This window comes from Chlamydomonas reinhardtii, chromosome 10 (genome assembly GCF_000002595.2).
Source record: "Chlamydomonas reinhardtii strain CC-503 cw92 mt+ chromosome 10, whole genome shotgun sequence".
NCBI classification, from domain to species: domain Eukaryota; kingdom Viridiplantae; phylum Chlorophyta; class Chlorophyceae; order Chlamydomonadales; family Chlamydomonadaceae; genus Chlamydomonas; species Chlamydomonas reinhardtii.
In genome coordinates, this window is record NC_057013.1 from 3,153,529 (window position 1) to 3,173,378 (window position 19,850).

The following is a 19,850-nucleotide window of genomic DNA, read 5'->3' on the forward strand; positions in this document are numbered from 1 at the left end:
GCCCCTCTAGACTGGTGGTTTCTGCTTTCATGTCGTTGCTCGTTCCTGAGCACCACTGTCGCCATGCGTCACCAACCCTAACAGGCCGAGGCGCGCTGCCAGGCCGCTGAGCAGGAAATCCAGACGTGCAAGGCCAGCATCCAATCACTCAAGCGGGAAGTGGCCGAGCTCCAACGAGCCAACACAGATATCAAAAACCAGCTCCTACTCAAATCCAGCTGGGGCGGGGGAGCCGCCGCCCCGAAAGCTGACGCATGAGCTTCCCTCAACGCCAGCTGCGCTTGCGCCGTCGGCAACGCGCGTTAAGTACTGCTTGTGTACCGTCATATTGTGGGCGTGCCACAATGGCACTCGCGCAGGCAACTATTGAGTCCTGTCACCACTTGCGTCAGTCCGTCAGAAGTCATTATGTCCTAGGGCATAAGGCACACAGCATGTGGCTGTGGCCTAAACCCGAGGCCACCCTAGCGGCATCCAACGTTACAAAGCTGCACTTGTTTTTAACCACCGCGAGCCTCGCGCCGCGTGGCGTCGTGAAGCACCTCCACGTCCACGGCCCCGGGTGGTAGCTGTAAGAGCAAGGCAGTCAGGGTGTGTGGGTAGCTTAGGAACACGTACACGATTGTGTGTGTGGAATTGTGGAGTGATTCCCGCTCCAGGTGCTAAGCGGTAGGCGTGGTGAATGCGCCCTAATGGCCAAGCACATATGCTTCTGTAACATTTGTGCAAATGTGCGGCACGCTAGGCCACTTGCTTTCATGAGCAGGGCAGCAACAGCGTCAGCACCATGCCGCGTGATGTGCAACGTTTCCTTTGTCATGCCACCCCACTCACGTGGACGTAACGCACGACGGAGCCACGAATGAAGCAGTTGCGCACAGACATCTGCAAGGATGGGGAAAGGGAGCAACTGAATGTGAAGGAGTCGACATCATTTGCCAGCGCCGCATGCCCGCAATGGGCTCTCACCAGCCCAGAGTGTTACACCAGGAATTCCCGGCTGTAACAGCATCAATATAATAAAGGCCCCAACTTCCATCCACGCCTCACCCCGGGGCCACCATAAAAGACCTCCAGGCCGACTCGCTGTACCAGTGTGCTGCCCCAAGATACGGTTCACAACATTCCCCGACTGTCACTGTTACGCCACGCTGTTACGCCCGGCCTTGTCAAGAGGACGCCAAGGCAACCTGTGGACATCTATACCCTCTCTGCCATCAGCCGCCATCACCTGTCGTGGCTGCCAGTTTAACCGCGCTCGGCCCTGCTGATTCATGCTTCTGAGTCGCTACCCGCCACGCCGCGCACCAACCGAAGTACCCAGCACGTGTTCTCATCCACCTCACCCTGCCTCTGCCGCTAGCGCCTTTCCCCCTGACCTCAACTTGGTTCCCCCGGCAACGTTGATCGCCCCCGACTGCGCCAGCCTCACCATGTGCGGGTACTTCTGCTCGTTGTGCACGCGCGTGTTGGTGAGCTTAATGTTCAGGTACTGGTCCACGCTGTGCAGCGCGCCGCTAATACACAAGTCATTCTTGAGCTCCACCGTCACCTGAGCAGTTCCAGAATGCCACCAGTCAGCTATCCTGCTGCGGCAAGCGCTGCCGCAGTGCACAGAGTCCTTAGGCTAGTCCGCATGGCGCGCACCTCCTTGCCCACCAACGTCTTGAACAGTGAGAAGAATAACATGGTACTGCTACTTAAGCTTCAACACCAGTGCTATGATCTAGAGCTCCGAAAGCACAGCGCTGAACGCAGCAATCTGAACCGGCAAAGGACAGGCCGCTAACAGATACAGAACGAGGCAGTGGAGAGACTAGTAGATAGGATGCACCTGAAGGACAGCGAAGGGCGAGAGGATTTTAGGCAGCACCGATGCAGCCCAATCCCAGCTGACACGAAACCCTCTCCAAACGCCACGATTCAATGTTTAAGCAGTGTCTACACTCTTAAAACCTTTGGATTTAGCTGACGGGCAAAGCAACGCGTGAAAAACCTGTCGCCGGCTAACTGTCTTTGGCGCTGAGTCGCCCGTTGGTGTAAGAACAATTTGCAGCCATGGCGGACACGGTACAATACCTAATGGAACAAATGATTCCGGAGCTGGAGGACCTAGAGCAAAAAGGCTATTTTACGCGCGCGGAGGTTAAGAAAATAGTCCAGAAGCGACAAAACTTTGAGTACCTTCTAAAACGGAGAGCGGCGCTCAAGGAGGACTATTACAGGTGCGTCTCGAGTGAGCGCCGACCGTGCATGCGCCGCCGGTCTTTCCTTGAATAGGCGCCAATTGGCTGGCATCTGGTTATAAAATTAGGTACGTCGACTTCGAAATGAAGCTGGAGGAGCTGCGACAGGCGCGGAAGGCGAAGAAGCACATCAAAGGTGCGAGAAGCGGGGAGGCGGGGTTCTGCACGGGGTTCTGGGTTTCGGCACGCGCACAGTCCGAAAGTACCGTCCACGCCCGCGGGCGTATTAAAGTTGCCTTAGGTGACAACTATTTGGGAGCTTCAGGAGTTCCTCTGCCGAACAGACTTGAGGGGGCGCATGTGCTGTGCTCTGCAGGGAAGAAGGGTCTGGCGGAGGTGGCGATCGTGCGGCGCATCCACTTCATCTTCGAGCGCGCTGGGCGCAAGTTCCGCAGCGACCTGAGCCTGTGGCTGCGGTGGATTGAGGTCTGCAAGCGGTACAAGAGCATAAAGCAGCTGTCCAAGGTGTGCTGAAGCAGTTTGCGCGCATGTTCGGTCCGGGTGATTTGCGCGCCTGTGAAAAGGATGCGGGCCAGGGCCCGGAAGGCCGGGCTAGCCATTCAGAACAAGCCGTGCTCAGCCATGAACACGTGCCCACTTGCAGGTCATCACCAAGGCGCTCTCTCGGCATTCCACGGTCTCTGCACTGTGGATTGAGGCAGCGCGCTGGTGGGTAGCGGGCATGCCGCCAACAGCCCGGCGACGTCCGCACAAGCTCTGCCTCGCACAACAGCGGCCCGTCATGTGTTGCCCCTCTGCCCGGTGTCATCTCCCGCCTTGTCTGGGTACTGTGAAGCGTGCTTAAACCTAGAACCTGTCACGCCCCACCACCACCACCACCACCACCCAATCTTCCTCATAGGGAGTTCGACACCAACAACGACATGGCGGCGGCGCGCAGCCTGATGCAGCAGGGCCTGCGCATGTGCAAGGCGGATGAGGACATGTGGCTGCAGTACTACACTCTGGAGCTGCTGTACGCGCTCAAGCTGCGCGTGCGGCGCAAGGTGCTGGGTCTGGACGACCTGGCGGCGGGTGAGCGCGGGAAAATGAGGGGTGTGGGGCAGGTTGCATGGAAGGGGGTGGGGAGTACCTGGCCATGGAGAACAGATTGATACATCAGGCGAGGGAGTGCATCGTTTGGATTTCAGACTCCAGCGGACGAAGCGCGGCGCCAGGGAGGGGCACCCTGGAGTGACAGGCCTCACCATCATCAGAAACACGAAGGACGCAGCCCATGACAGCCTTAGGGGGCACGCGGTTGCTGACTGGGTTGCCAGCTGGTCGGCACAGCCGCCACGACACCGCCCACTGCGGAGCGGGAGGCGCTCGGGCAGGCAGGGGACGGGGCAGGCGGGGCGGCGCACCAGCAAGCGCACTCCCCATCGCGTGTGAACACAGCCGGTAACACCCTCGGCACCCGATCCGTCTTGACTCTCCCGCGCCGCAGACGTGAGCGGCGAGGCGGGCACGCCCGGTGCGCCTTCCGCGGCGGCGGTGCGGGCGGTGATGCAGGGCGGCGTGGCGCGCATCGTGTTCAAGAACGCGGTGGCGGCGCTGCCGGCCCGCCTGGGCTTCCGCAGCCGCTTCCTGGACGTGCTGCGGCGCTTTGAGTACGGCTTCGTGGAGGGGCTGCTGGACCAGGTGTACGACAGCATCCAGAAGGACTTTGGGCAGGTGGGTGGGGCGGCGGCGGAGGAGGAGGGGGAGAGGGAGGGGGAGGGGGAGGCGCCGGTGGGGGTTGGTGTCTTTGGCTGATCTGCAGGCGCGGCTGTGGGGCAATTGTGGACAACCTGGTGGCTGGAACCGATAGTCAGGCACGCACGCGCACATCAATGTCAAGCCGTTACGTTGCGTTGCGGTCGCAGTCGGAGGAGGCCTGGGACCTGCTGGCGCGGCGCAAGGTGGACTTTCCCGCCAGCCGCACGGGAGGCCCGGCGGCGGCGGAGCAGACCGAGGAGGCGGAGGCGGACGCGGCGGAGCGCCAGCTGCAGGCAGGCGGTGCCGAGGGCGACAGCGAGTCGGGACCAGCGGGGCCGTGGGACGCGGACGCGCACGCCGCGGCTTGCCAAGTGTACGAGGCGGCTCTCACAGCGCTGCCCGGGCCGTGCATGCACCAGTTGTTCGCGGGCTTCCTGTGCGGCACCCTGGAGCAGCTGATGGAGGCGGGCGCGGGGCCGGGCGCGGAGGCGGCGGTGGCGGCGGCGGTGGGCGTGGCGGCGCGGCTGTTTGGGCTGCTGCAGCGGGCGCACAGCGAGGGGCACAGCACGACGGACACCTACCTGACGTGGGCGGAGTGGGCGGGGCGGGTGGGGCAGCCCAAGATGGCGCTCAAGGCGGCGCGCAAGGGCTGTGAGCGCTTCCCCGCTGACGTGGCCATGTGGCGGCGGCGGCTGCAGCTGGAGCAGGCGGCGGCGGCGGGCCGGGAGGAGGAGCAGCTGCTGCCGGTGCTCAAGTCGGCGCTGCAGGCCACGCAGCCAGACCAGGTGCGTTTTGAGGTGTGGAATGTGGAATCGTCGCGGTGGTGTCAGCCAGTCGCGTTTCGGGGCATGGGCAGGTACCGGAACTGTTACTCGCGTGCGTTGGCATTGTGTGCCTAGAATTAGAGGCACCGGTCAGTTGTGTGCGCGCGAGGGCCATGCGCCTGTACCGCCTCTTACGCGACCGCCTCCCCACCCCACCCCGGCGCTGGCTGGTTCCTTCAGGCTGCGGAGCTGTGGCTGATGGCGGTGGAGGTGATGCCCGCCTCCAGCCCTGAGTTCGGGCGGCTGGGCGAGATGCTGGGCATGGCGTGCGCCAAGGTGGCGAAGAAGGCCGCCAGCGGGGGACTGGGGCAGGCGGCGGCGGCACTGGTGGGCAAGGCCAGGTGAGAGAGTGAGCCCGTCGGGGCGGTGGTTCCCAGCGCAGCGCGGGCCAGGAAGTTGGACACCCAGAACTTCGGGGCGGTGAGGGTGCTGAGTGCTTGGCTACTGGTCGCTTGCGTGAAGCGCTCCCCGCGGTCTGCACGCCTGCCCCTCAGGGACGCACTGGGCCTGGACGCGGCGCGGGCGCTGTACGGCAAGCTGTTGGCGGTGCCGGCGCCGGGCGGGGACCTGTACCGGGTGGCGCTGCGGATAGAGGAGGCGGCGGCGGGCATGCCGCCCGCCTCCTCCTCGGGCTCGGGCGCAGCGGCGGTGGTGCCGGCGGTGGTTGCGCTACCCAAGGCGGCGGCCAAGCGCGTGACGGACCTGTATGAGGCGGCGGTGGCGGCGTATGGGCGCAGCGAGGCGGACCTGTGGATTGGGTATGCGCGCTGGGTGGTGGCGGGCGGCAAGGGCGCAGGGAAGGTGTACTGGCGCGCTACCAAGGAGCTGGCAGAGCCGGACGGCTTTGTGGCGGCGTACCGGGAGGCAATCGGACAGCAGTGAGCGCGGCTTTGGTTTGGTAGCTTTCGTAGACCCGTTGATTGTTGGCTGCGACAGCTGGGGCCCGAGTCCAGGCAGAGTTGAGACTGAGCAGATGGACAGGTTGGGGACCGTGTCGTGGTGACTATTTCTGTTACTGACCTCCCCTGGCCGCAACTGTGCAACAGTGCGGCTGCGACCTGCTTGAGCTGCGTGTGCACGTCATTCATTCCCGCCGCTCGCACCGGCTTTGTTTGTTATTTTGAATGGTTGCTGAAGGAATAGCAGGGGATATCTGGACGGCGCCGCTGATGATGCAAAAGATCTCGGTCTGGGTGTGCTGCTTCTTGGTCGGCGGGGCAAGGGGAGGCACGTGGGGCGGTTGGCGGTTGCTTGTGGCTGTGGGGTCTCGGTGGGAGGTGGGGTCTCGGCGGAGGGTGGGAACTTGCTCGGCTCGCTGAAACCTCTGGTCATATAGGGGCTGAAACACCCCGGCTTCGGCGAGCCAAGTGGTCGGAGTGGGGGCGCTTCGGCGAGCAAAGTGGTCGAAGCACCTCGACTCAGGCATCCGGGATTGCCGAGTCGGCGAACTGGATTGCCGAACCGCCCCCACCTCGGCACATTGGGATTGCCGAGTCGGCACCTCGAGATTGCCGAGTCGCCCCCGCCCGCGCACACTGGATTGCCTAGACCACTAACCTGGATGGCTGGAGCAACCCCGCTCAGCAAGCTGGTGATGGGAGGTATGCGGCACAGATTACACGGAATCCTGGCACGTCCTGCACGGGAAGGCCCACTTCTTCCGCCCCCACTCCACTCCACTCCGGCCAGTACCAACCAGCTGTAACGGCATCCAGGCTAACGCGCCTGCTTGCATCCTTGTACCTTGACACCACGTCTGCGCACTATGCAGGCCACCCGCCGCTCACCCACCCACCGCACCCATGGTTCCCCCGTCCCGACCATTATCTGCACGGACAAAACTTGCAGGCTCAAGTTGCGTTGTTTATTCCATGGGGCATGGCCCACGCGGTTGCACCTGGTATGCTGCCAATGCGGCCAAAGACAGACGCAAACTTCTTAATGTCCGGGCCCATATACACAACCACGCCGTGAGGGTTACCAACTCGTGCGCCCCACGTCAGCTGCTGCCCGTGCGACCCGCCTGCCCAAGCGCCTGCCTGTGTGCTGTCACTGCGCACAAAGGCAAGCCTGTCACGCACGAAACACACTGGCCATTGCATCACTGAATCAACTAGGTTGCCGAGTCAGATACCTCAGCTTGTTGGAGTGGGGGCGCTTGCACGAGTTGGGTTAGCCGAAAAATGGTGGATTGGCGACCGACCCCCCCCTCCGAGTTAGCCGGGTCGGCGGAGCTTCCCACCCTCCTGTCTCGGCCATGGGTCTCGTGCCGGCTCACACTCTTGCACAGGCAGTGTTGTAGGTCCCGCTGCAGAGTTGGCACGTTCGTTGTCGTGGATAGAGGATATGACATGGCTAGGCCGAAGAACGTCAGAAGTGTCACATGTCGCATGCTGGGGGGTCCTGGGGCATCTCCCCAGCCACCCGGAGGGCTCTGGACAGGCACGAGAAGCAGCCATTCTTATGCAACCATTCGGGAAGCTTTCGGGTTCACATGCTCAGTCCTGGTGAGCGCGACTGCGTTAGCCAATTGACAAATGCATGTCCGGCGCGGAACGCTCTGAATCGGCCCAAAGGCTAAACGTATGCTAAGGAACAATAGTGACGTGTGAATGTGTCTAGGCTGAGTCGGGATGTAGGGAATTTGCGCGGTCGCGGCACTGAGTCCGACCGGTTGCAAGGTTTTTCGAATTTTTGAAATGCCACAAATTAAAGGCTCATAAGACAAACCCACAAGTGCATTGCGTACCAGAGGTCGGCATGGGCTCCGGGTCCTCTGGGTCCCTCAGGAATACCCGCTACCGAAATCGAAAATAGTCAACCGCTCTGGGTCCCTACACTACCGAAACCGCTCTAGAAGCCACATGTGGGGCCCGAAGGGCCCGCGGAAACGGGCCCGAAACATGATTGACTACCTCGTTTCGCTGCTAGTAGTTGCCTCCGCACTCGCTGTAATCCTTCTATTGATGGGTAGGCACAAAGCACCAACATCTAGGGCTGGCAGGGCCATAGTGGAGAAGGAAATTGAGGCTCGCAAACAGTCGCGGATCACTGACTTGCTGAGCGGAGCTACGCGCCCTAGACCTCACACCATGGACCCGGGGACAATTATGCATACTGGAGCCTACGGAGCTGACGAACCGGCGACAGCGGCTGGTGATCACGCTGGCGGGCAAAACGTGACGCAAGGTAAGGACACCTCGCCAAGCGCTGATCGCGCAATCTGCAGACCTTCAAATGTTTGTTGATGTCCCGCAGGTCTCCCCGGGGGGCTTGCAGTCCCCGGTCCGGCGCCTGACCCCGTCCTGGCCCCTTCCCCTCGCGGCACTTCACCCGCAGCTGCCCCGCCCGCACCGACAACAGCGCAACCGCCGGCTGCTGCACCAGCTCCAACTCTGCCAGGTAGAATAGTGTTTCCTTGTGTTGGGGAATGTGGGCTTGGGCTGACACGTCCCGGGCTGGCGCGGCTTGCGAGGTTGTGGCCACGTACTTACTCTGCGCGCACGTGGTGGCGCAGGCGTGTCGCCGTCCAACTCGCCCCTCAAGAAGAAGCAGCGACAACGAAAAGCCGCCCCGACTGCTGCCGCCCCGACCGCTGCCGCTCCGACTGCTGCCGCCGCTCCTGCTGCGACATCCCCGAAGCCAGCTCCGGCCCCGGCAGAGCTCATCCCTGACGCAGCCGACGCCGCCCTGCCAGAACCGCCGCTTCTCAACCCCGACCCACCACCCACCAACGCAGCCCCCGGCCCGCAGCCTCCACCCCGTCGCCCTCCCGCTCCTGAGATAGCACCATCACCGTCACCAGCACATGTGACGGCTGCTGCTCCCCCACCTCCTCCCCCGCCCCCTCCCGCACCTCCTCTGGCACCTGTGAAGCCGCCAAGGACCCGCCAACCCAAGGCTCCAGTACGTGAGCTACCCCCAGGCTGCCTCCCACGTCCCGAGGTTGATGGCGAGGACAAGCTGCAGATTGTCCAGGCTGGTGGTCGCGAGTTCACGATGTGGGCGTACTGGCCTGGGGGCCAGAAAGCGGTCGCTGCGTGCTGGATCTGCGAGCACTACAAGGGCGACTATCCCCACATCAAGCGCACATTCTGGGACCGCTCCGCGTTCGTTGGGCATCAAAAGACCGACAGCCATCAGTCGGCGTGCCAGCGACGTGCAGAAGACCTTAAGCAGCAATCTGCGAATGACGCGCTGAACCTGACCGACTTGGCCGACGAGGCCCTGATGGCGCTGTTTGGCAACACGTACGTCATCCACTACTACAGCATGCCCTTCACTCACGTCACGCCTATCAACCACCTGATGCATTGGCTCAAGGTGCGCGCATGGGCGGGGTGGGCGGTGTGATCGTGGGAAGGACGCGCGCGTGCCGCAAGCCGCTGTTCCCTTCAGCCCATATCTTATCCTCTTCCTTGCCCTATCTCCGCACATCAGGTTCCCAACATCACCAACCTGTACAACGATCCGCGCGCTCTGGGGCGCTTCTCTGCATGCATGCTGCAAGTGTACCGGGAGCAGCAGGACGCGCGCCTGCGTGACGCCACCTTCATCGCCGTGCAGATGGACGAGGCTACCGACATTGCGGGTGAGTGGTGACGAGATGCATTCTACTGCCTGGGCGGGGCTTGCTCGTGATGGCTATGGCTGTGAGCGCGAGCGCTGTGCTAGGGTGGGCCCACTGCATTGTTGCGCCGTGAATGCTTGCCGTGAGCGCTTCCCTCACCCGTCCCCATTCCTCCCCATCCGCATGCATGCAGGTGAATCACATGCCGCCATCTGCGTATCCTACGACGAGCCCAAAACCGGCAGCATCAACGATGAGTTTTTCGGCCTCGTCAAGCTGTCGGGATGGACGGGCAGCAAGCTGTTCAGCGCTCTGTCGGGTGCTTTCTCCCAGCGCAATGTCGATCTGGCCGGCAAGCTGTCGTCCTTCTCTGGCGACGGCTGCGCGGCCATTGCCTCGGAGAAGAAGGGTGTGTTTGGTCACCTGCGGCGTGAGGTCAACAGCGTGTGCTTCGGTGTGCACTGCACAAGCCACCGGTTCGCGCTCGCCCTGAAGGACGTCGCCTCCCACAAGAACACCAGTGCGACACTCAAGAGCGTGCTGAAGGGTGTTGATGCGTGCATCCGCGGTGCGCACTCCCTCTTCTCGAAGTCAGCCAAGCGTGTGGAGGAGTTCAAGGCGCTGGCCGCCACCTACGCCGCGCTGGTCAAGAAGCCCAAGATCTTCGTAACATCGCGATGGTCCAGCCGTTACAACTGCATCCGCGACGCTGTGCCGCAGCTTGGTCTGTTCTTGGACTACGTGGGCAAGAACGTCTCGGGCACCAAACCCGCCACCGCCCAACCTGTCGCCGCCCAACCCGCCACCAACAACAACACCCGGCCGGCCGCGCCGCCCCCTGCCGCCGCCGCCGCCACCACCATCCGCACCGTCCAGCCCCAGGCCCTGACCACCGCCATCCCTGTTGTGCACCCTCCGGCGGTTGCTACTGCTGCACACCGCGCGCGCCAGCAGCATGTGACCAGCCCCGCTGCCTTCAACCTGACCAACCCTGCCGCCCTGCTACAGCTCATGGCGAACCAGGCTGCTCCGGCGGGGCAGTACGGCCTTGCCCAGCAGCAGCTACTGCAGGAGCAGCTGGTTCGGCAGCAGCTACTGTACCAGCAGCAACAGCTGCTGCTGCAGCAACAACACCAGCACCAGCTGCAACTGTTGCAGCAGCGGGCGGCGCAGCAGCAACACCAGGCGCTACCGCAGCAGCTGCCCATGCCCCCACCCCCGCCGGCGCCGCGGCCTCCCCCTGCTCCTCCAGTGCCCAATGGCGACGACAGCGACGAGGACTACGAGCCCAGCGAGGTGCCAAGCGATGACGACTACATTAGTGAAGATGAGTACGAGTCTGATTATGACGAGCGGGATACCGCAGCGGAGGGCAAGAAGTTTAAGGAGGTGTACACCAACACCATGCAGTACTACACGCTAGCTTTCTTTCATTTCATGTGTGACGCGCTTGCGCAAACCGATGCAGTTTTTAAGTTGATGCAGGTAGAGCAATTCAAATTTAGCGATGTGCCGCGCACGCTGGAGAGTGTGCGCATAAGCCTGCAAAATGCCTTCGTAAAGGTAAACCCGGGGGCCTACTTCACCCCGGCTTTGAAAGCTTTCTTCGTTGCCATGCGCGAGTCTGGGTTCACTAGTTATAAAGGCCACAAGCTCACGGAGGTGCCCACAAATGAATCTGCTAGCATAAGTGTTCACAGGCTTTTTGTCGAGTTCGTAGAGCAATTACTGTCACACGTGTCACGGCGTTTCCCAGATGCGCCTTTCCTGGCAGCACTTGCATTGTTTGATCCAGTAGAGTATCCAGCAGATATAAAAGAAGTTGCCGCATGGGCAGCGCCGCACTGGGATGCCATTACCGAGTATTTCAAGAAGCACGCGCCATCGGGGTGGCAGGGTGTCGATGTCGATGCGGCGTTTGTGCAGTGGGCTTCACGGGCGGTAGAGTGGATGCATGGAAAGCGTGAAAGTGCCATAAAAAATCGTGAGAAGTTCATTAGGTTCTACGTGAAGCAGCGGGAATTGCTAGCATCATTACTGTCGGAAGGCATTCAGTTTGCGGGAGATGAGCCCACCGGCGCGGAGGCGGTGGAAGAGTTAAGCAGATCGAAGTGCGAGCGGCCTAAGCACCACTTAAATATTCTACTGCGGGAGATTCACACCGGGCTGGGCTCCACATGTGATGCTTTCATCAAGCTCATGATCTTTTGCACGCTGATTAAGCCCACGTCTGTCATGTGTGAGCGGGTGTTCTCCCTGCGCACGGTGGTTAAAACCAACCGCCGTGCACGCCTGTCGCCCATTCGCCTAGCTGAGTGCCTGTTTCTAAAGTTCAATACGTCTGGCAATTTATTTACGGAGCAAGGTGTGCTGCAGGCTGCCATGACTCGGTACAAGGCGAAAACCGACATGCAACTGTACACAGATACGGCGAGCAAGGTTGAGAACCAGCTGTGCAAGCCACAATTTAGCCGTGTGCAGCGCAGTGTGGTGTGATGGAAGCTGGCGTGGCGTTGTGGGAGTGACAATAGTCTTGGCCGTTGATGGTATAGGGCAAGGGATGCAAAGGAACCCAATTTGTTACATTAGCCTTGGCGGGCTGTGGCTGGCTGTGAGAGAGACAGAGTAGCAGTGCAAGACTGCAGCCTCGAGGGAGAGTGGCTCTCCCCCGTGCAGAGAATCACATGTAAGCGTTGATGCCCTTGAATGCCCTTGCGAAATGCTACAATTTGAGCACCAATTCGCAAAATTTTTCCGGGGGCTCCCGCCCCCGGACCCCCGGCTGGGGGGTCACCCCCCAGTCCCCCCGTTTGGGGTTTACCGAAATCAGTCCGGACCCAGAGCAGAAAAACTGCGTTTGCCGACCTCTGACCCTGGCAGCATAACGAGTTGGGCACTGGACACGAGCCGGTAAAGCAGGTTGCAGCCAATCCAGCCAAACCGTAGTATGTGCTCCCCTTGGCCGTGCACCGCATTAGTCGGGACTCGGAACTCTCGCATGGTAATGGTGCCTGACGTTAACAGTCCTTGATCCATCAGTACCCCACCATGCACGCGCAGATACACAACACAACACAACCGCCACAAAATGGGCAAACACGGTCACCGTGTAAACAAAACTACGACCCAACTCGCTGATCAACCTAGGGCAGCGTGGCGAGCGTCCCAGGAATCGCCTCAATCGTCTCTATCGCACTCAGGACACTCGCCGGAGATGGCGAGCAGCGGACCCGAGCGTCGGCTGGACACTCACAGCAGTTCCAGCAGCAGTGGAGACAGGCAGGCCTCCGGACAGCACGCTACTTGCAGCCCGATGAGCATCGGCACCGTCGACTCGAGCGAGCAGCCCACATCCAAGCGCGCTGCCGACTGGTTACGGAGCATCAAACTTCGGCTTCAGTTCTCGACCAGCCTGATCGTGGACGCACTGGCAAACACTGACACACTCCCAGCATCCTCAATTTGTTCTCAGGAGTTCGAGCGTGCGCTGGAGCAGTTCGAGCTACAGGTCGCAGAACTTGTATTTAGCGCCCCAAGGCAGGCACCGGTGCCACACGCCTCGGCCAACGAGGCACAGACCGCCGCACCCGCGGCGGAGCGGCGGCCCAACGACCTCGCAGTGCTGCGGGTACAGGTGGAGGAGCAACGGGCTGCGCTGGAAGCCGTCAAACGCTCCCTCGCCCGCGTGGGGGATGCGGCCGCTGTGGACGAGAGCAAGATCCTGCTGAAGTCTGTCAGCGGCGAGCTGCTAGAGCGCATCCGGGCGTCCGGGAACCTAGAGGCGGTTGCTAGCACGAGTGGGACGTCGGTGAGCGGGCGCTATGTCCGTGCGTGGCAATCGGCAGGGCGGGAGGTGTGGAACGTCGTGGTGATGGTGACGCCCCAGGAACGCAGCGCATTGATCAGGGCCGCACGCCTGGTCCGCAGCACAGGTGTGGTGGTGGCGCCTTACCTGACGTCCGTAGGGTGTGCACTGCGCAAGGAGCAACTCGGAGCTTTCGAAGGGTTTCGAGCAGCAGGGCTGAAGCCCCGATGGAAGGGAGGGGCGGGCATTCGGTGCCGAGGCACCTAATCACCTAGGCTGACGGGCTAGCAGTTGACGTAGTTGGCATTGAGTAGTACAGTCGAACACGCCTAACTTCGTTGCGCAAAGTAAGTTTCCCGGCGTTATAAGGGCCCACCGGCCCGGGCCACTGGTACTTACGGGGACAGGATAGCACGCATGCTCGTGCACACCACCTTGTAACCAACAACAACAACAACACTTGGCAGGCAGCCCAGGAGCAGGGCTCCTATCTAAATGTCTCCAGACATTAATTGACCATTTGGCCGTTTCCTAGACATTCCTCCCGGGGGCTAATGTCTGGGGCGAGACTTTGTTGGCCCGGGTTTGGGGCGGGTTTTGTCCAAATTCCTATGGAGAAGCCCCCAAACCGCCATGTGCCCAGACAAAGACGGCGGCCATCCGGCCGTTTTTGTCTGGAGCTAGACATTACCCCAAAAACAAGATACGGCCAGGAGGCAACAGATGGGTAGCTGTCTGAAATGCGAATGATATGATGGGGCAGGGACAGCATTAGTAAGGCAGGTCAACGTGTTGCCCTCAAGGTTGCGTTCGTCCTGACAGAGGGCAGTACGGAAAGCCACAGGCCCGCGTTGGGGAAGGCAAGAGCAGACGCACTGTCGGACTCAGCTTCCTCACGCTGACGCAAGACAGCAAAGTTCGTTAGCAGTCGTTAGATGCCAAGGGCGCCGAGGCGGGCGGGGGATGCGAGTTGGGTGGGCGAGGGTGCGTGATTGGACCATGGCCCACTATTTCTACAAGAGAAGCCTGCATTTTGTGCTGTATACATTTTAAATCTTGCCTTACATCATCTGCTCAAACGCAGCGGTGAACCTGGCTGTAAACAAAAGCAGTGAACGCGATGGCCAGTAGCAGCAACACCGAGTAACAAATACATAATGAGCTCTAAGGAAATGATATTTAGCGGCGCTAGATTTTGGCTGCGTGCAGCGGCGGGCGGAAGATGCACAGGCAGTTTTGGTGCAGTCGCGTTGTGCTCGGATGCGCAATCGGCATGTTTTCCATTCCCCGTTGCGCCAAGTTTTCACGCCTCAGCTAGCTCGCTGTCGCACGCAAAGCCGGCCGCGCCCAGCTCCGCCGACCGACGGCCCAGCCTCGAAGCGCAGCCCAAGCAGCCTAGCCGACACAGCAGCCCCAGGCGAAGGCGTGACACGGACCGCCAGCGCAGGGAACCCTCAGCTGCCGGCGGCGGCGACACATTCATTCGGCGTGGCCCTTCCTCGCCGGCAGCACGCGTTCCGGCGTACCCCAGCGCACCTGTCACGCCCGCCGGCCAGCCACTGCTGCGCCACGCACCTGGTGCGGGCTCAGCGCCGCTGCCTTCGTCCACGTCGTGCCCCAGCTTGGCGGCGCTGAATGACCACGTGCAGCGTTACGGGCATCTGTACAAACTTTCACACATAGCGGCGGGTCTGCAGGTCCTGGCACAGCTGGTACCGGCGGCGGCGCCCCGGCACGGCCTTGCGGTCGTGCCGTCAGCAGCCCCGTCAGCGCCACACCAGGCCGGCTCTGCCGACAGCCCCACCAGCAGCAGCGAACGGGCCAGTGTCAATACCAGCACCGCCATTAGCAGTTCTCAAGATGCCGCTGCCCAGCAGGTTGCTGCGCAGCCGTCATCAGCAGAGGTGGCCCGGCAGGCCCGGCAGGTGGCTGAGCTGCTGGTTCTTGCAGGCCAGCACCAGCTGCGTCAGGAGGACGACCTCGCCTCAATCAGTGCCTGCATCGGCGCACTCGCACGCACCGGACTGCACGAAGAGCCTGCCGCACCCAACTCGAGGCCCGGAGGCGCCGAGGCGCAGGCGTTCAGTACGGCGGGCCGGGCGCAGCCGCAGCTGCAGTCACAGCCCTCACGTGCGCCGGCGGCGGTGCAGCTGGCGATGCCGTTCGTGGAGCGGCTGCGTGCGCCCGCCTACTACTACCACATGCGGTCGCAGCCGGCCGAGGTGCTGGCGCAGCTGCTGCACGCGCTGGGCAAGCTGCGGCCGTGGGCGTACCTGCCAGAGGCGGAGCGACACACATTCGCCATGGTGAGCTGCTGTGCGGCCTCGCGCATTCAGCAGGGCGACGTGCGGCTGGGGCCGCCAAGGACAAGATAGCATACTTTAAGCGCGGGGCTTCATGTTAACTGTGCTCTTGGGTTGTGCCGCTGTGGGCCGCAGGTGGTCGGCCGGGTGGTGAGCTCGCTGCACACCGTGCTGCCCGAGCTTGGGCTGCTGGAGGCAGTGGCGGCGGCGCAGGCCATGGCGCGACTCCACCTGCCGGTGCGCGGCCACGACAGGAACACGGCGTTCCTGCAGGCAAGTCGGGGATGGCTGCCTGGGCTGGCGCCGTAGCACCTTGCAGCACCGTCATCTTGGCCTGGCTTTCCTGGCTGGCTTACGCGTAGCGCAATTTCCGTGGTCCGTCGCAGGCCCTTGCACGCCGCCTGGTGTCTGGCATACTGCCCAGCTCCAGCCCCTCGCCGGAGGACGCGTTCCGGCTGGTGTGGGCTTACAGCGAGCTGCTGCCAGGGGCCTGCGGCATGGATGACAGCGCATACGCTGCGGCGCCATCCCCAGCGGAGGCCCCAAGTGCGCCGGCAGCAGAGGCCGCGATTGGGCTGCCCGGTGCCGAAGCGGGCACCGGGGCGAAGCCGGCGGCGCCGCAGGGTGGCCATCAGCCGGCACGGTCAGGCGGCGGTGACGCGGATGTGGCCGCGCTGGTGGCGGCCTGCTGCCGTGTCGTGCGCAAGTCGTTGGGCTCACCGGAGCCGCAATCGCCGCGGCTGCTGGCCCGGTTGATACGCGCACTAGGCAGGCTGCAGGCGCAGCGCGAGCTGCAGGCGCTGGTGCCACAGGCTGCCCCTGTCCTGTTGGCACACCTGCCCAGGTGAGTGCTGGTGAGGACACAGATCAAGTTGGAGAGCAGTGGAGCGCTGGGGCTGGCCGGCTTGTATTGCGGGTCCCAGGTGCCTTGGAGCTGCAAGCCAGCAGTGGATTATCGCACGTGGGCACCAGTGACCCTGATGAGTGATGTGCCTGGTGTGCAGCAAAGTTTGCATGAGTTTGGAAAGCAAGGGGGGTTGAACTGCGCATGCATCTCTCTGTCTGCGCTGCAGCCTCGACACAGGCAACCTGGTGGATGTGACATTCGCGTGCGCCGGCAACGGAGTGGCGGAGCGGGGACTCACGACTGCTATCGCGGATCAGGTGAGGAAGCAGAGCACGGCGTGGGGGCTGTATGACTTGAAGAAAGGACGCCTGTAGTAAACAAGGCTTGGGGGCTACAAAACTCAGCGGGGACGTCTTGGACTGCTGATAGCTACTGTTGTGGTAACGCTGTACTGGCAGAAGTAATGTTGTGCTGTTGGCGCCCACAGATCGCTGTGTCGGAGGGACCGCTGACCATGGTTGAAGCGCAGCGCCTGCTCATGGTGTACGGTGCCCGCGGTGCGGCACCGCATGCCGGCCTGAGGCAACGGGTGCGCCTTGCTGTGGCGCAGTCACTGGACGACGCCGCCCGAGTTCACGATCTGCACGGTCTGCTGCGAGTCTTGGACGACCAGGTGGGCCGTGTGTGAGGTAGGGTGAGGTGTGCATGGTGGCGTGGTGCCGTGTGGAGAGGATGGCACGAGTGGATGGGCAGTGAGTGACATGCGGTTCCGGGTAGGATGGTATAACCAACAATCAATACATCATGAAAGACACCCTGGTGAACGTCCTGCCCCCTGCCCCCTGCAGGACGAGATAGAGGCGGCGCTTGCTACCCTAGTGCGGGAAAGGCTGAAGACGTTGTCATTGGGCTAGTGAGGTTGTCTGCTACGCGCCCTGGCGGCGCATTTCCGTCGCCTGATATGCTACTCTGAGCGGCGCAGCCGTCAGAACGTCATGTACTGTGGAGTGCTCGGAGCCGCTTGAGGATGTGAGGGGTGTGTGGGGGGGGGGGCACGGAGTGGGGGCACGGTCAACGTCGGCACGTTCCAGGACAGCTCCATGCCGCAGGCCATGCCGCAGGCCATGCCAGTGAGCACCTACCCCTTCTGTTGCTCGCGTACTTTCCATAAGATAGTCCTTATAACTGAAAAAAAACCAAGATAAAGATGGAAACGCTAATTATGGTGTGCGCTATCGCGCTGGCGATTGGTGTAAAGCTTGGCTTCTTTTTTCTATTCGCGTACAAGACGCAAAAAGACGCACCATTACCAAAGAACCAGCCGTTTGACATAGTGCAAAAAGGCGAGGAGAAAGGCGATGGGCGTAAGCGCATCCTGGTTACCGGAGGGTGCGGCTTCTTGGGAAGGTGAGAAGCATAGTCCTTAGGGACTATAGATAAAGAGGATGCCACTAGGACAGCTTAACCGGGAAGGAATGCACAATGAGTGCGGCTTAGGGCCGATCGCCGTTCCCCCGCCACGCCATGCCGCGTCCTTCCGACTTTCCTGCACCCAAAACCATCATGACCCCGGCCAAAACCTAGTCGGGCATTACTGGGTCATAGACATGGGCGGTGGTTGGCGTGGGGTGTCAAACAGACCTGCGTACCCACACCCCTCCACACCTGCGCCCTCCGTGCAGCCACATCGTGCGGCAGCTCAAGGACCGTGTAGGCAACAAGGCATCGCTCGTGGTGCTGGACGCGGCTGTGCACGACAAGTTCGGGCCGCTGGTGCCGGGCGTGACGTACATTAAGGGCGACATCACTACCTACACACACGTGCACTCCGCTCTGGCCAACTGCGACTGCGTGGTGCACACGGCCGCGCTGGTCGGCGACTCCACCACGCCGCGCTCCACCTTTGCCCGCGTGAACGAGCAGGGTACCAAGAACATTGTGGAGGCGGCCTTGGAGCGCGACGTGCGGAACATGGTGTACACCTCCTCAGGTGCGTTGACTGATATCCTTATACGGAGCTTCAACCGCTGTGCGCCGTGGTGGCGACTGTTGGCGGGCGCGGCTGTCAGCTGTGAGGTGCAGGGCGGGGCAACGACGAGTCACAATCAGCTTTTGCTGGGGGCTCCAAGGATGCTGACACGCCCCTGGCCTGTCCTCCACACCTGTCCACCTTGCGGTCATTGCCCGTCCACCCAACAGCGTCCGTGGTCTTCAGCCTGGCCAATGTGCGGCCGGGAGTCACGGGCGGTGGCTCGCTGGCGCCCATCCTGGAGACGGAGCCGGCGCGCCCGGAGGCCGAGCTGAACGGCGCATACGCCAAGTCCAAGGCGGCGGCGGAGCGGCTGGTGCTGGCGGCCAGCAGCCACGCGCTGCGGGTGGTCGTGCTGCGCCCCGGGGGCGTGTACGGCATGGCGGACTCGGTGGGTACGGTTGTGGGGGCGAAGCCCCTGGACGTGTCACGGGCGTGGCAGGGCTCTGAAGCAGCGACAGGCTGGGTTGATGCTGTCAGGCTGCTGACGGGGAAGGAATGTTTGCTCAGCTCACCCTCGACAACGGTTGCTTGTCCCGAACATGTGTGTTGCTGTGCTGCTACCGCACCCGCGCAGGGCATGACGCCCCAGATCCTGGCAGGCCAGCCGTGGGTAGGGCCCGGCAAGGTGCGGGTGCCGTTCGTGTGGGTGGAGGACGCCGCGCGCGCGCACGTACTAGCGGCCGAGCAGCTGCTGTGGCCGCAGCTGGGCCCCGACGGCAGTCCGGCCAAGCGCATCCATGGCCGCGCCTACCACATCACACACGACCCCGTGCGCGAGCCCCTCCTGTACCACGAGTTCGGAGGTGGCGTGCCCACGGCCATTGAGGATCTCGCGGCGCTGGGCATCGCCGACCGGTCGCACCCAGACGTGGTCAAGGCAGAGGAGCAGGCGGGCGTGCACACGACGCGCAACTGCGCGGCGCTGCGCGCCGCGCGCGTCAGTGCCTACGGCTGTGTCGCGAACAGCAGTGTCCCCTTCCCGGTGGTGTGGTTCCTGGCGCGGCTGAACTTCTGGTTGGGTCAGCGCTTTGGGTTCGTGCTGGTGGACGCGCGCTCCACGCCCGAGAACATGATCTATGCGTCCAACCACTGGCCCTGCGACGTGCGCGATGCGCGGGCGGTGCTGGGCTGGGAGCCCACCCCGTTCCGGGTGGTGGCGGCGGCGCTGGGTGAGGCGGGCGCGGATGCCGATCCTAAGGCGGCCAAGCGGTACAAGAGCCTGACGGTGGGCGGTGCCGAGGAGAAGAAGACCAAGTAGAGGAAGGCGACAGTGGCGGTTGGGGCGAGGCGGAGCGGGCGTTAACAGTGAGCGGGTGCAACTGTGCGAGCAGCGTGTGTGCAAGGTTCACGGCGGGCGGTGGACCGGTGATCACTGAACCTTGGGCTTTGAAGGAAGACTTGTTACAGTCAACTGCGTACGAGGTGACCTGACCTGGGTGCTGGGCACCCTTGCTTGGTCGGACTGTCCCTTCTTGTAATGTCGCATTCATACGAGGGAGTGTGATTGCATCCCGGTCCTGGC

The 19,850-nt window shown here is 62.3% G+C and overlaps 6 protein-coding genes across 6 annotated transcripts; 4 read left to right on the forward strand and 2 right to left on the reverse strand.

The window, feature by feature from the left end:
* Position 1: 1 nt before the first annotated feature.
* Positions 2-1,827, reverse strand: CHLRE_10g441950v5 (uncharacterized protein). The gene is made up of 4 exons (XM_001690293.2): positions 1,648-1,827; positions 1,433-1,552; positions 835-885; positions 2-569 (listed from the first exon to the last, which is right to left on the reverse strand). The coding sequence occupies exons 1-4, from the start codon at positions 1,687-1,689 to the stop codon at positions 501-503; spliced, it is 282 nt and encodes a 93-aa protein (XP_001690345.1). The 5' UTR covers positions 1,690-1,827; the 3' UTR covers positions 2-500.
* Positions 1,828-1,967: 140 nt separating this feature from the next.
* Positions 1,968-6,369, forward strand: CHLRE_10g442000v5 (uncharacterized protein). The gene is made up of 9 exons (XM_001690473.3): positions 1,968-2,225; positions 2,315-2,382; positions 2,563-2,711; positions 2,851-2,915; positions 3,109-3,281; positions 3,697-3,923; positions 4,115-4,732; positions 4,952-5,112; positions 5,266-6,369. The coding sequence occupies exons 1-9, from the start codon at positions 2,059-2,061 to the stop codon at positions 5,651-5,653; spliced, it is 2,016 nt and encodes a 671-aa protein (XP_001690525.2). The 5' UTR covers positions 1,968-2,058; the 3' UTR covers positions 5,654-6,369.
* Positions 6,370-6,374: 5 nt separating this feature from the next.
* Positions 6,375-7,347, reverse strand: CHLRE_10g442041v5 (uncharacterized protein). The gene has a single exon (XM_043066812.1). It carries the CDS (start codon positions 7,122-7,124, stop codon positions 6,885-6,887), a length of 240 nt encoding a protein of 79 aa, XP_042920209.1. The 5' UTR covers positions 7,125-7,347; the 3' UTR covers positions 6,375-6,884.
* Positions 7,348-7,487: 140 nt separating this feature from the next.
* Positions 7,488-12,043, forward strand: CHLRE_10g442050v5 (uncharacterized protein). The gene is made up of 5 exons (XM_001690472.2): positions 7,488-7,960; positions 8,030-8,173; positions 8,289-9,094; positions 9,212-9,362; positions 9,535-12,043. Exons 1-5 carry the CDS (start codon positions 7,864-7,866, stop codon positions 11,835-11,837), a joined length of 3,501 nt encoding a protein of 1,166 aa, XP_001690524.2. The 5' UTR covers positions 7,488-7,863; the 3' UTR covers positions 11,838-12,043.
* A 2,154-nt stretch (positions 12,044-14,197) lies between these two features.
* CHLRE_10g442150v5 (uncharacterized protein) lies at positions 14,198-17,439 on the forward strand. The gene is made up of 6 exons (XM_001690471.2): positions 14,198-15,452; positions 15,585-15,722; positions 15,836-16,293; positions 16,523-16,613; positions 16,784-16,969; positions 17,145-17,439. Exons 1-6 carry the CDS (start codon positions 14,319-14,321, stop codon positions 17,208-17,210), a joined length of 2,073 nt encoding a protein of 690 aa, XP_001690523.2. The 5' UTR covers positions 14,198-14,318; the 3' UTR covers positions 17,211-17,439.
* Positions 17,440-17,487: 48 nt separating this feature from the next.
* Positions 17,488-19,818, forward strand: CHLRE_10g442200v5 (uncharacterized protein). Its single transcript, XM_001690470.2, has 4 exons — positions 17,488-17,703; positions 17,979-18,286; positions 18,496-18,716; positions 18,903-19,818. Exons 1-4 carry the CDS (start codon positions 17,519-17,521, stop codon positions 19,584-19,586), a joined length of 1,398 nt encoding a protein of 465 aa, XP_001690522.1. The 5' UTR covers positions 17,488-17,518; the 3' UTR covers positions 19,587-19,818.
* Positions 19,819-19,850: the final 32 nt, after the last annotated feature.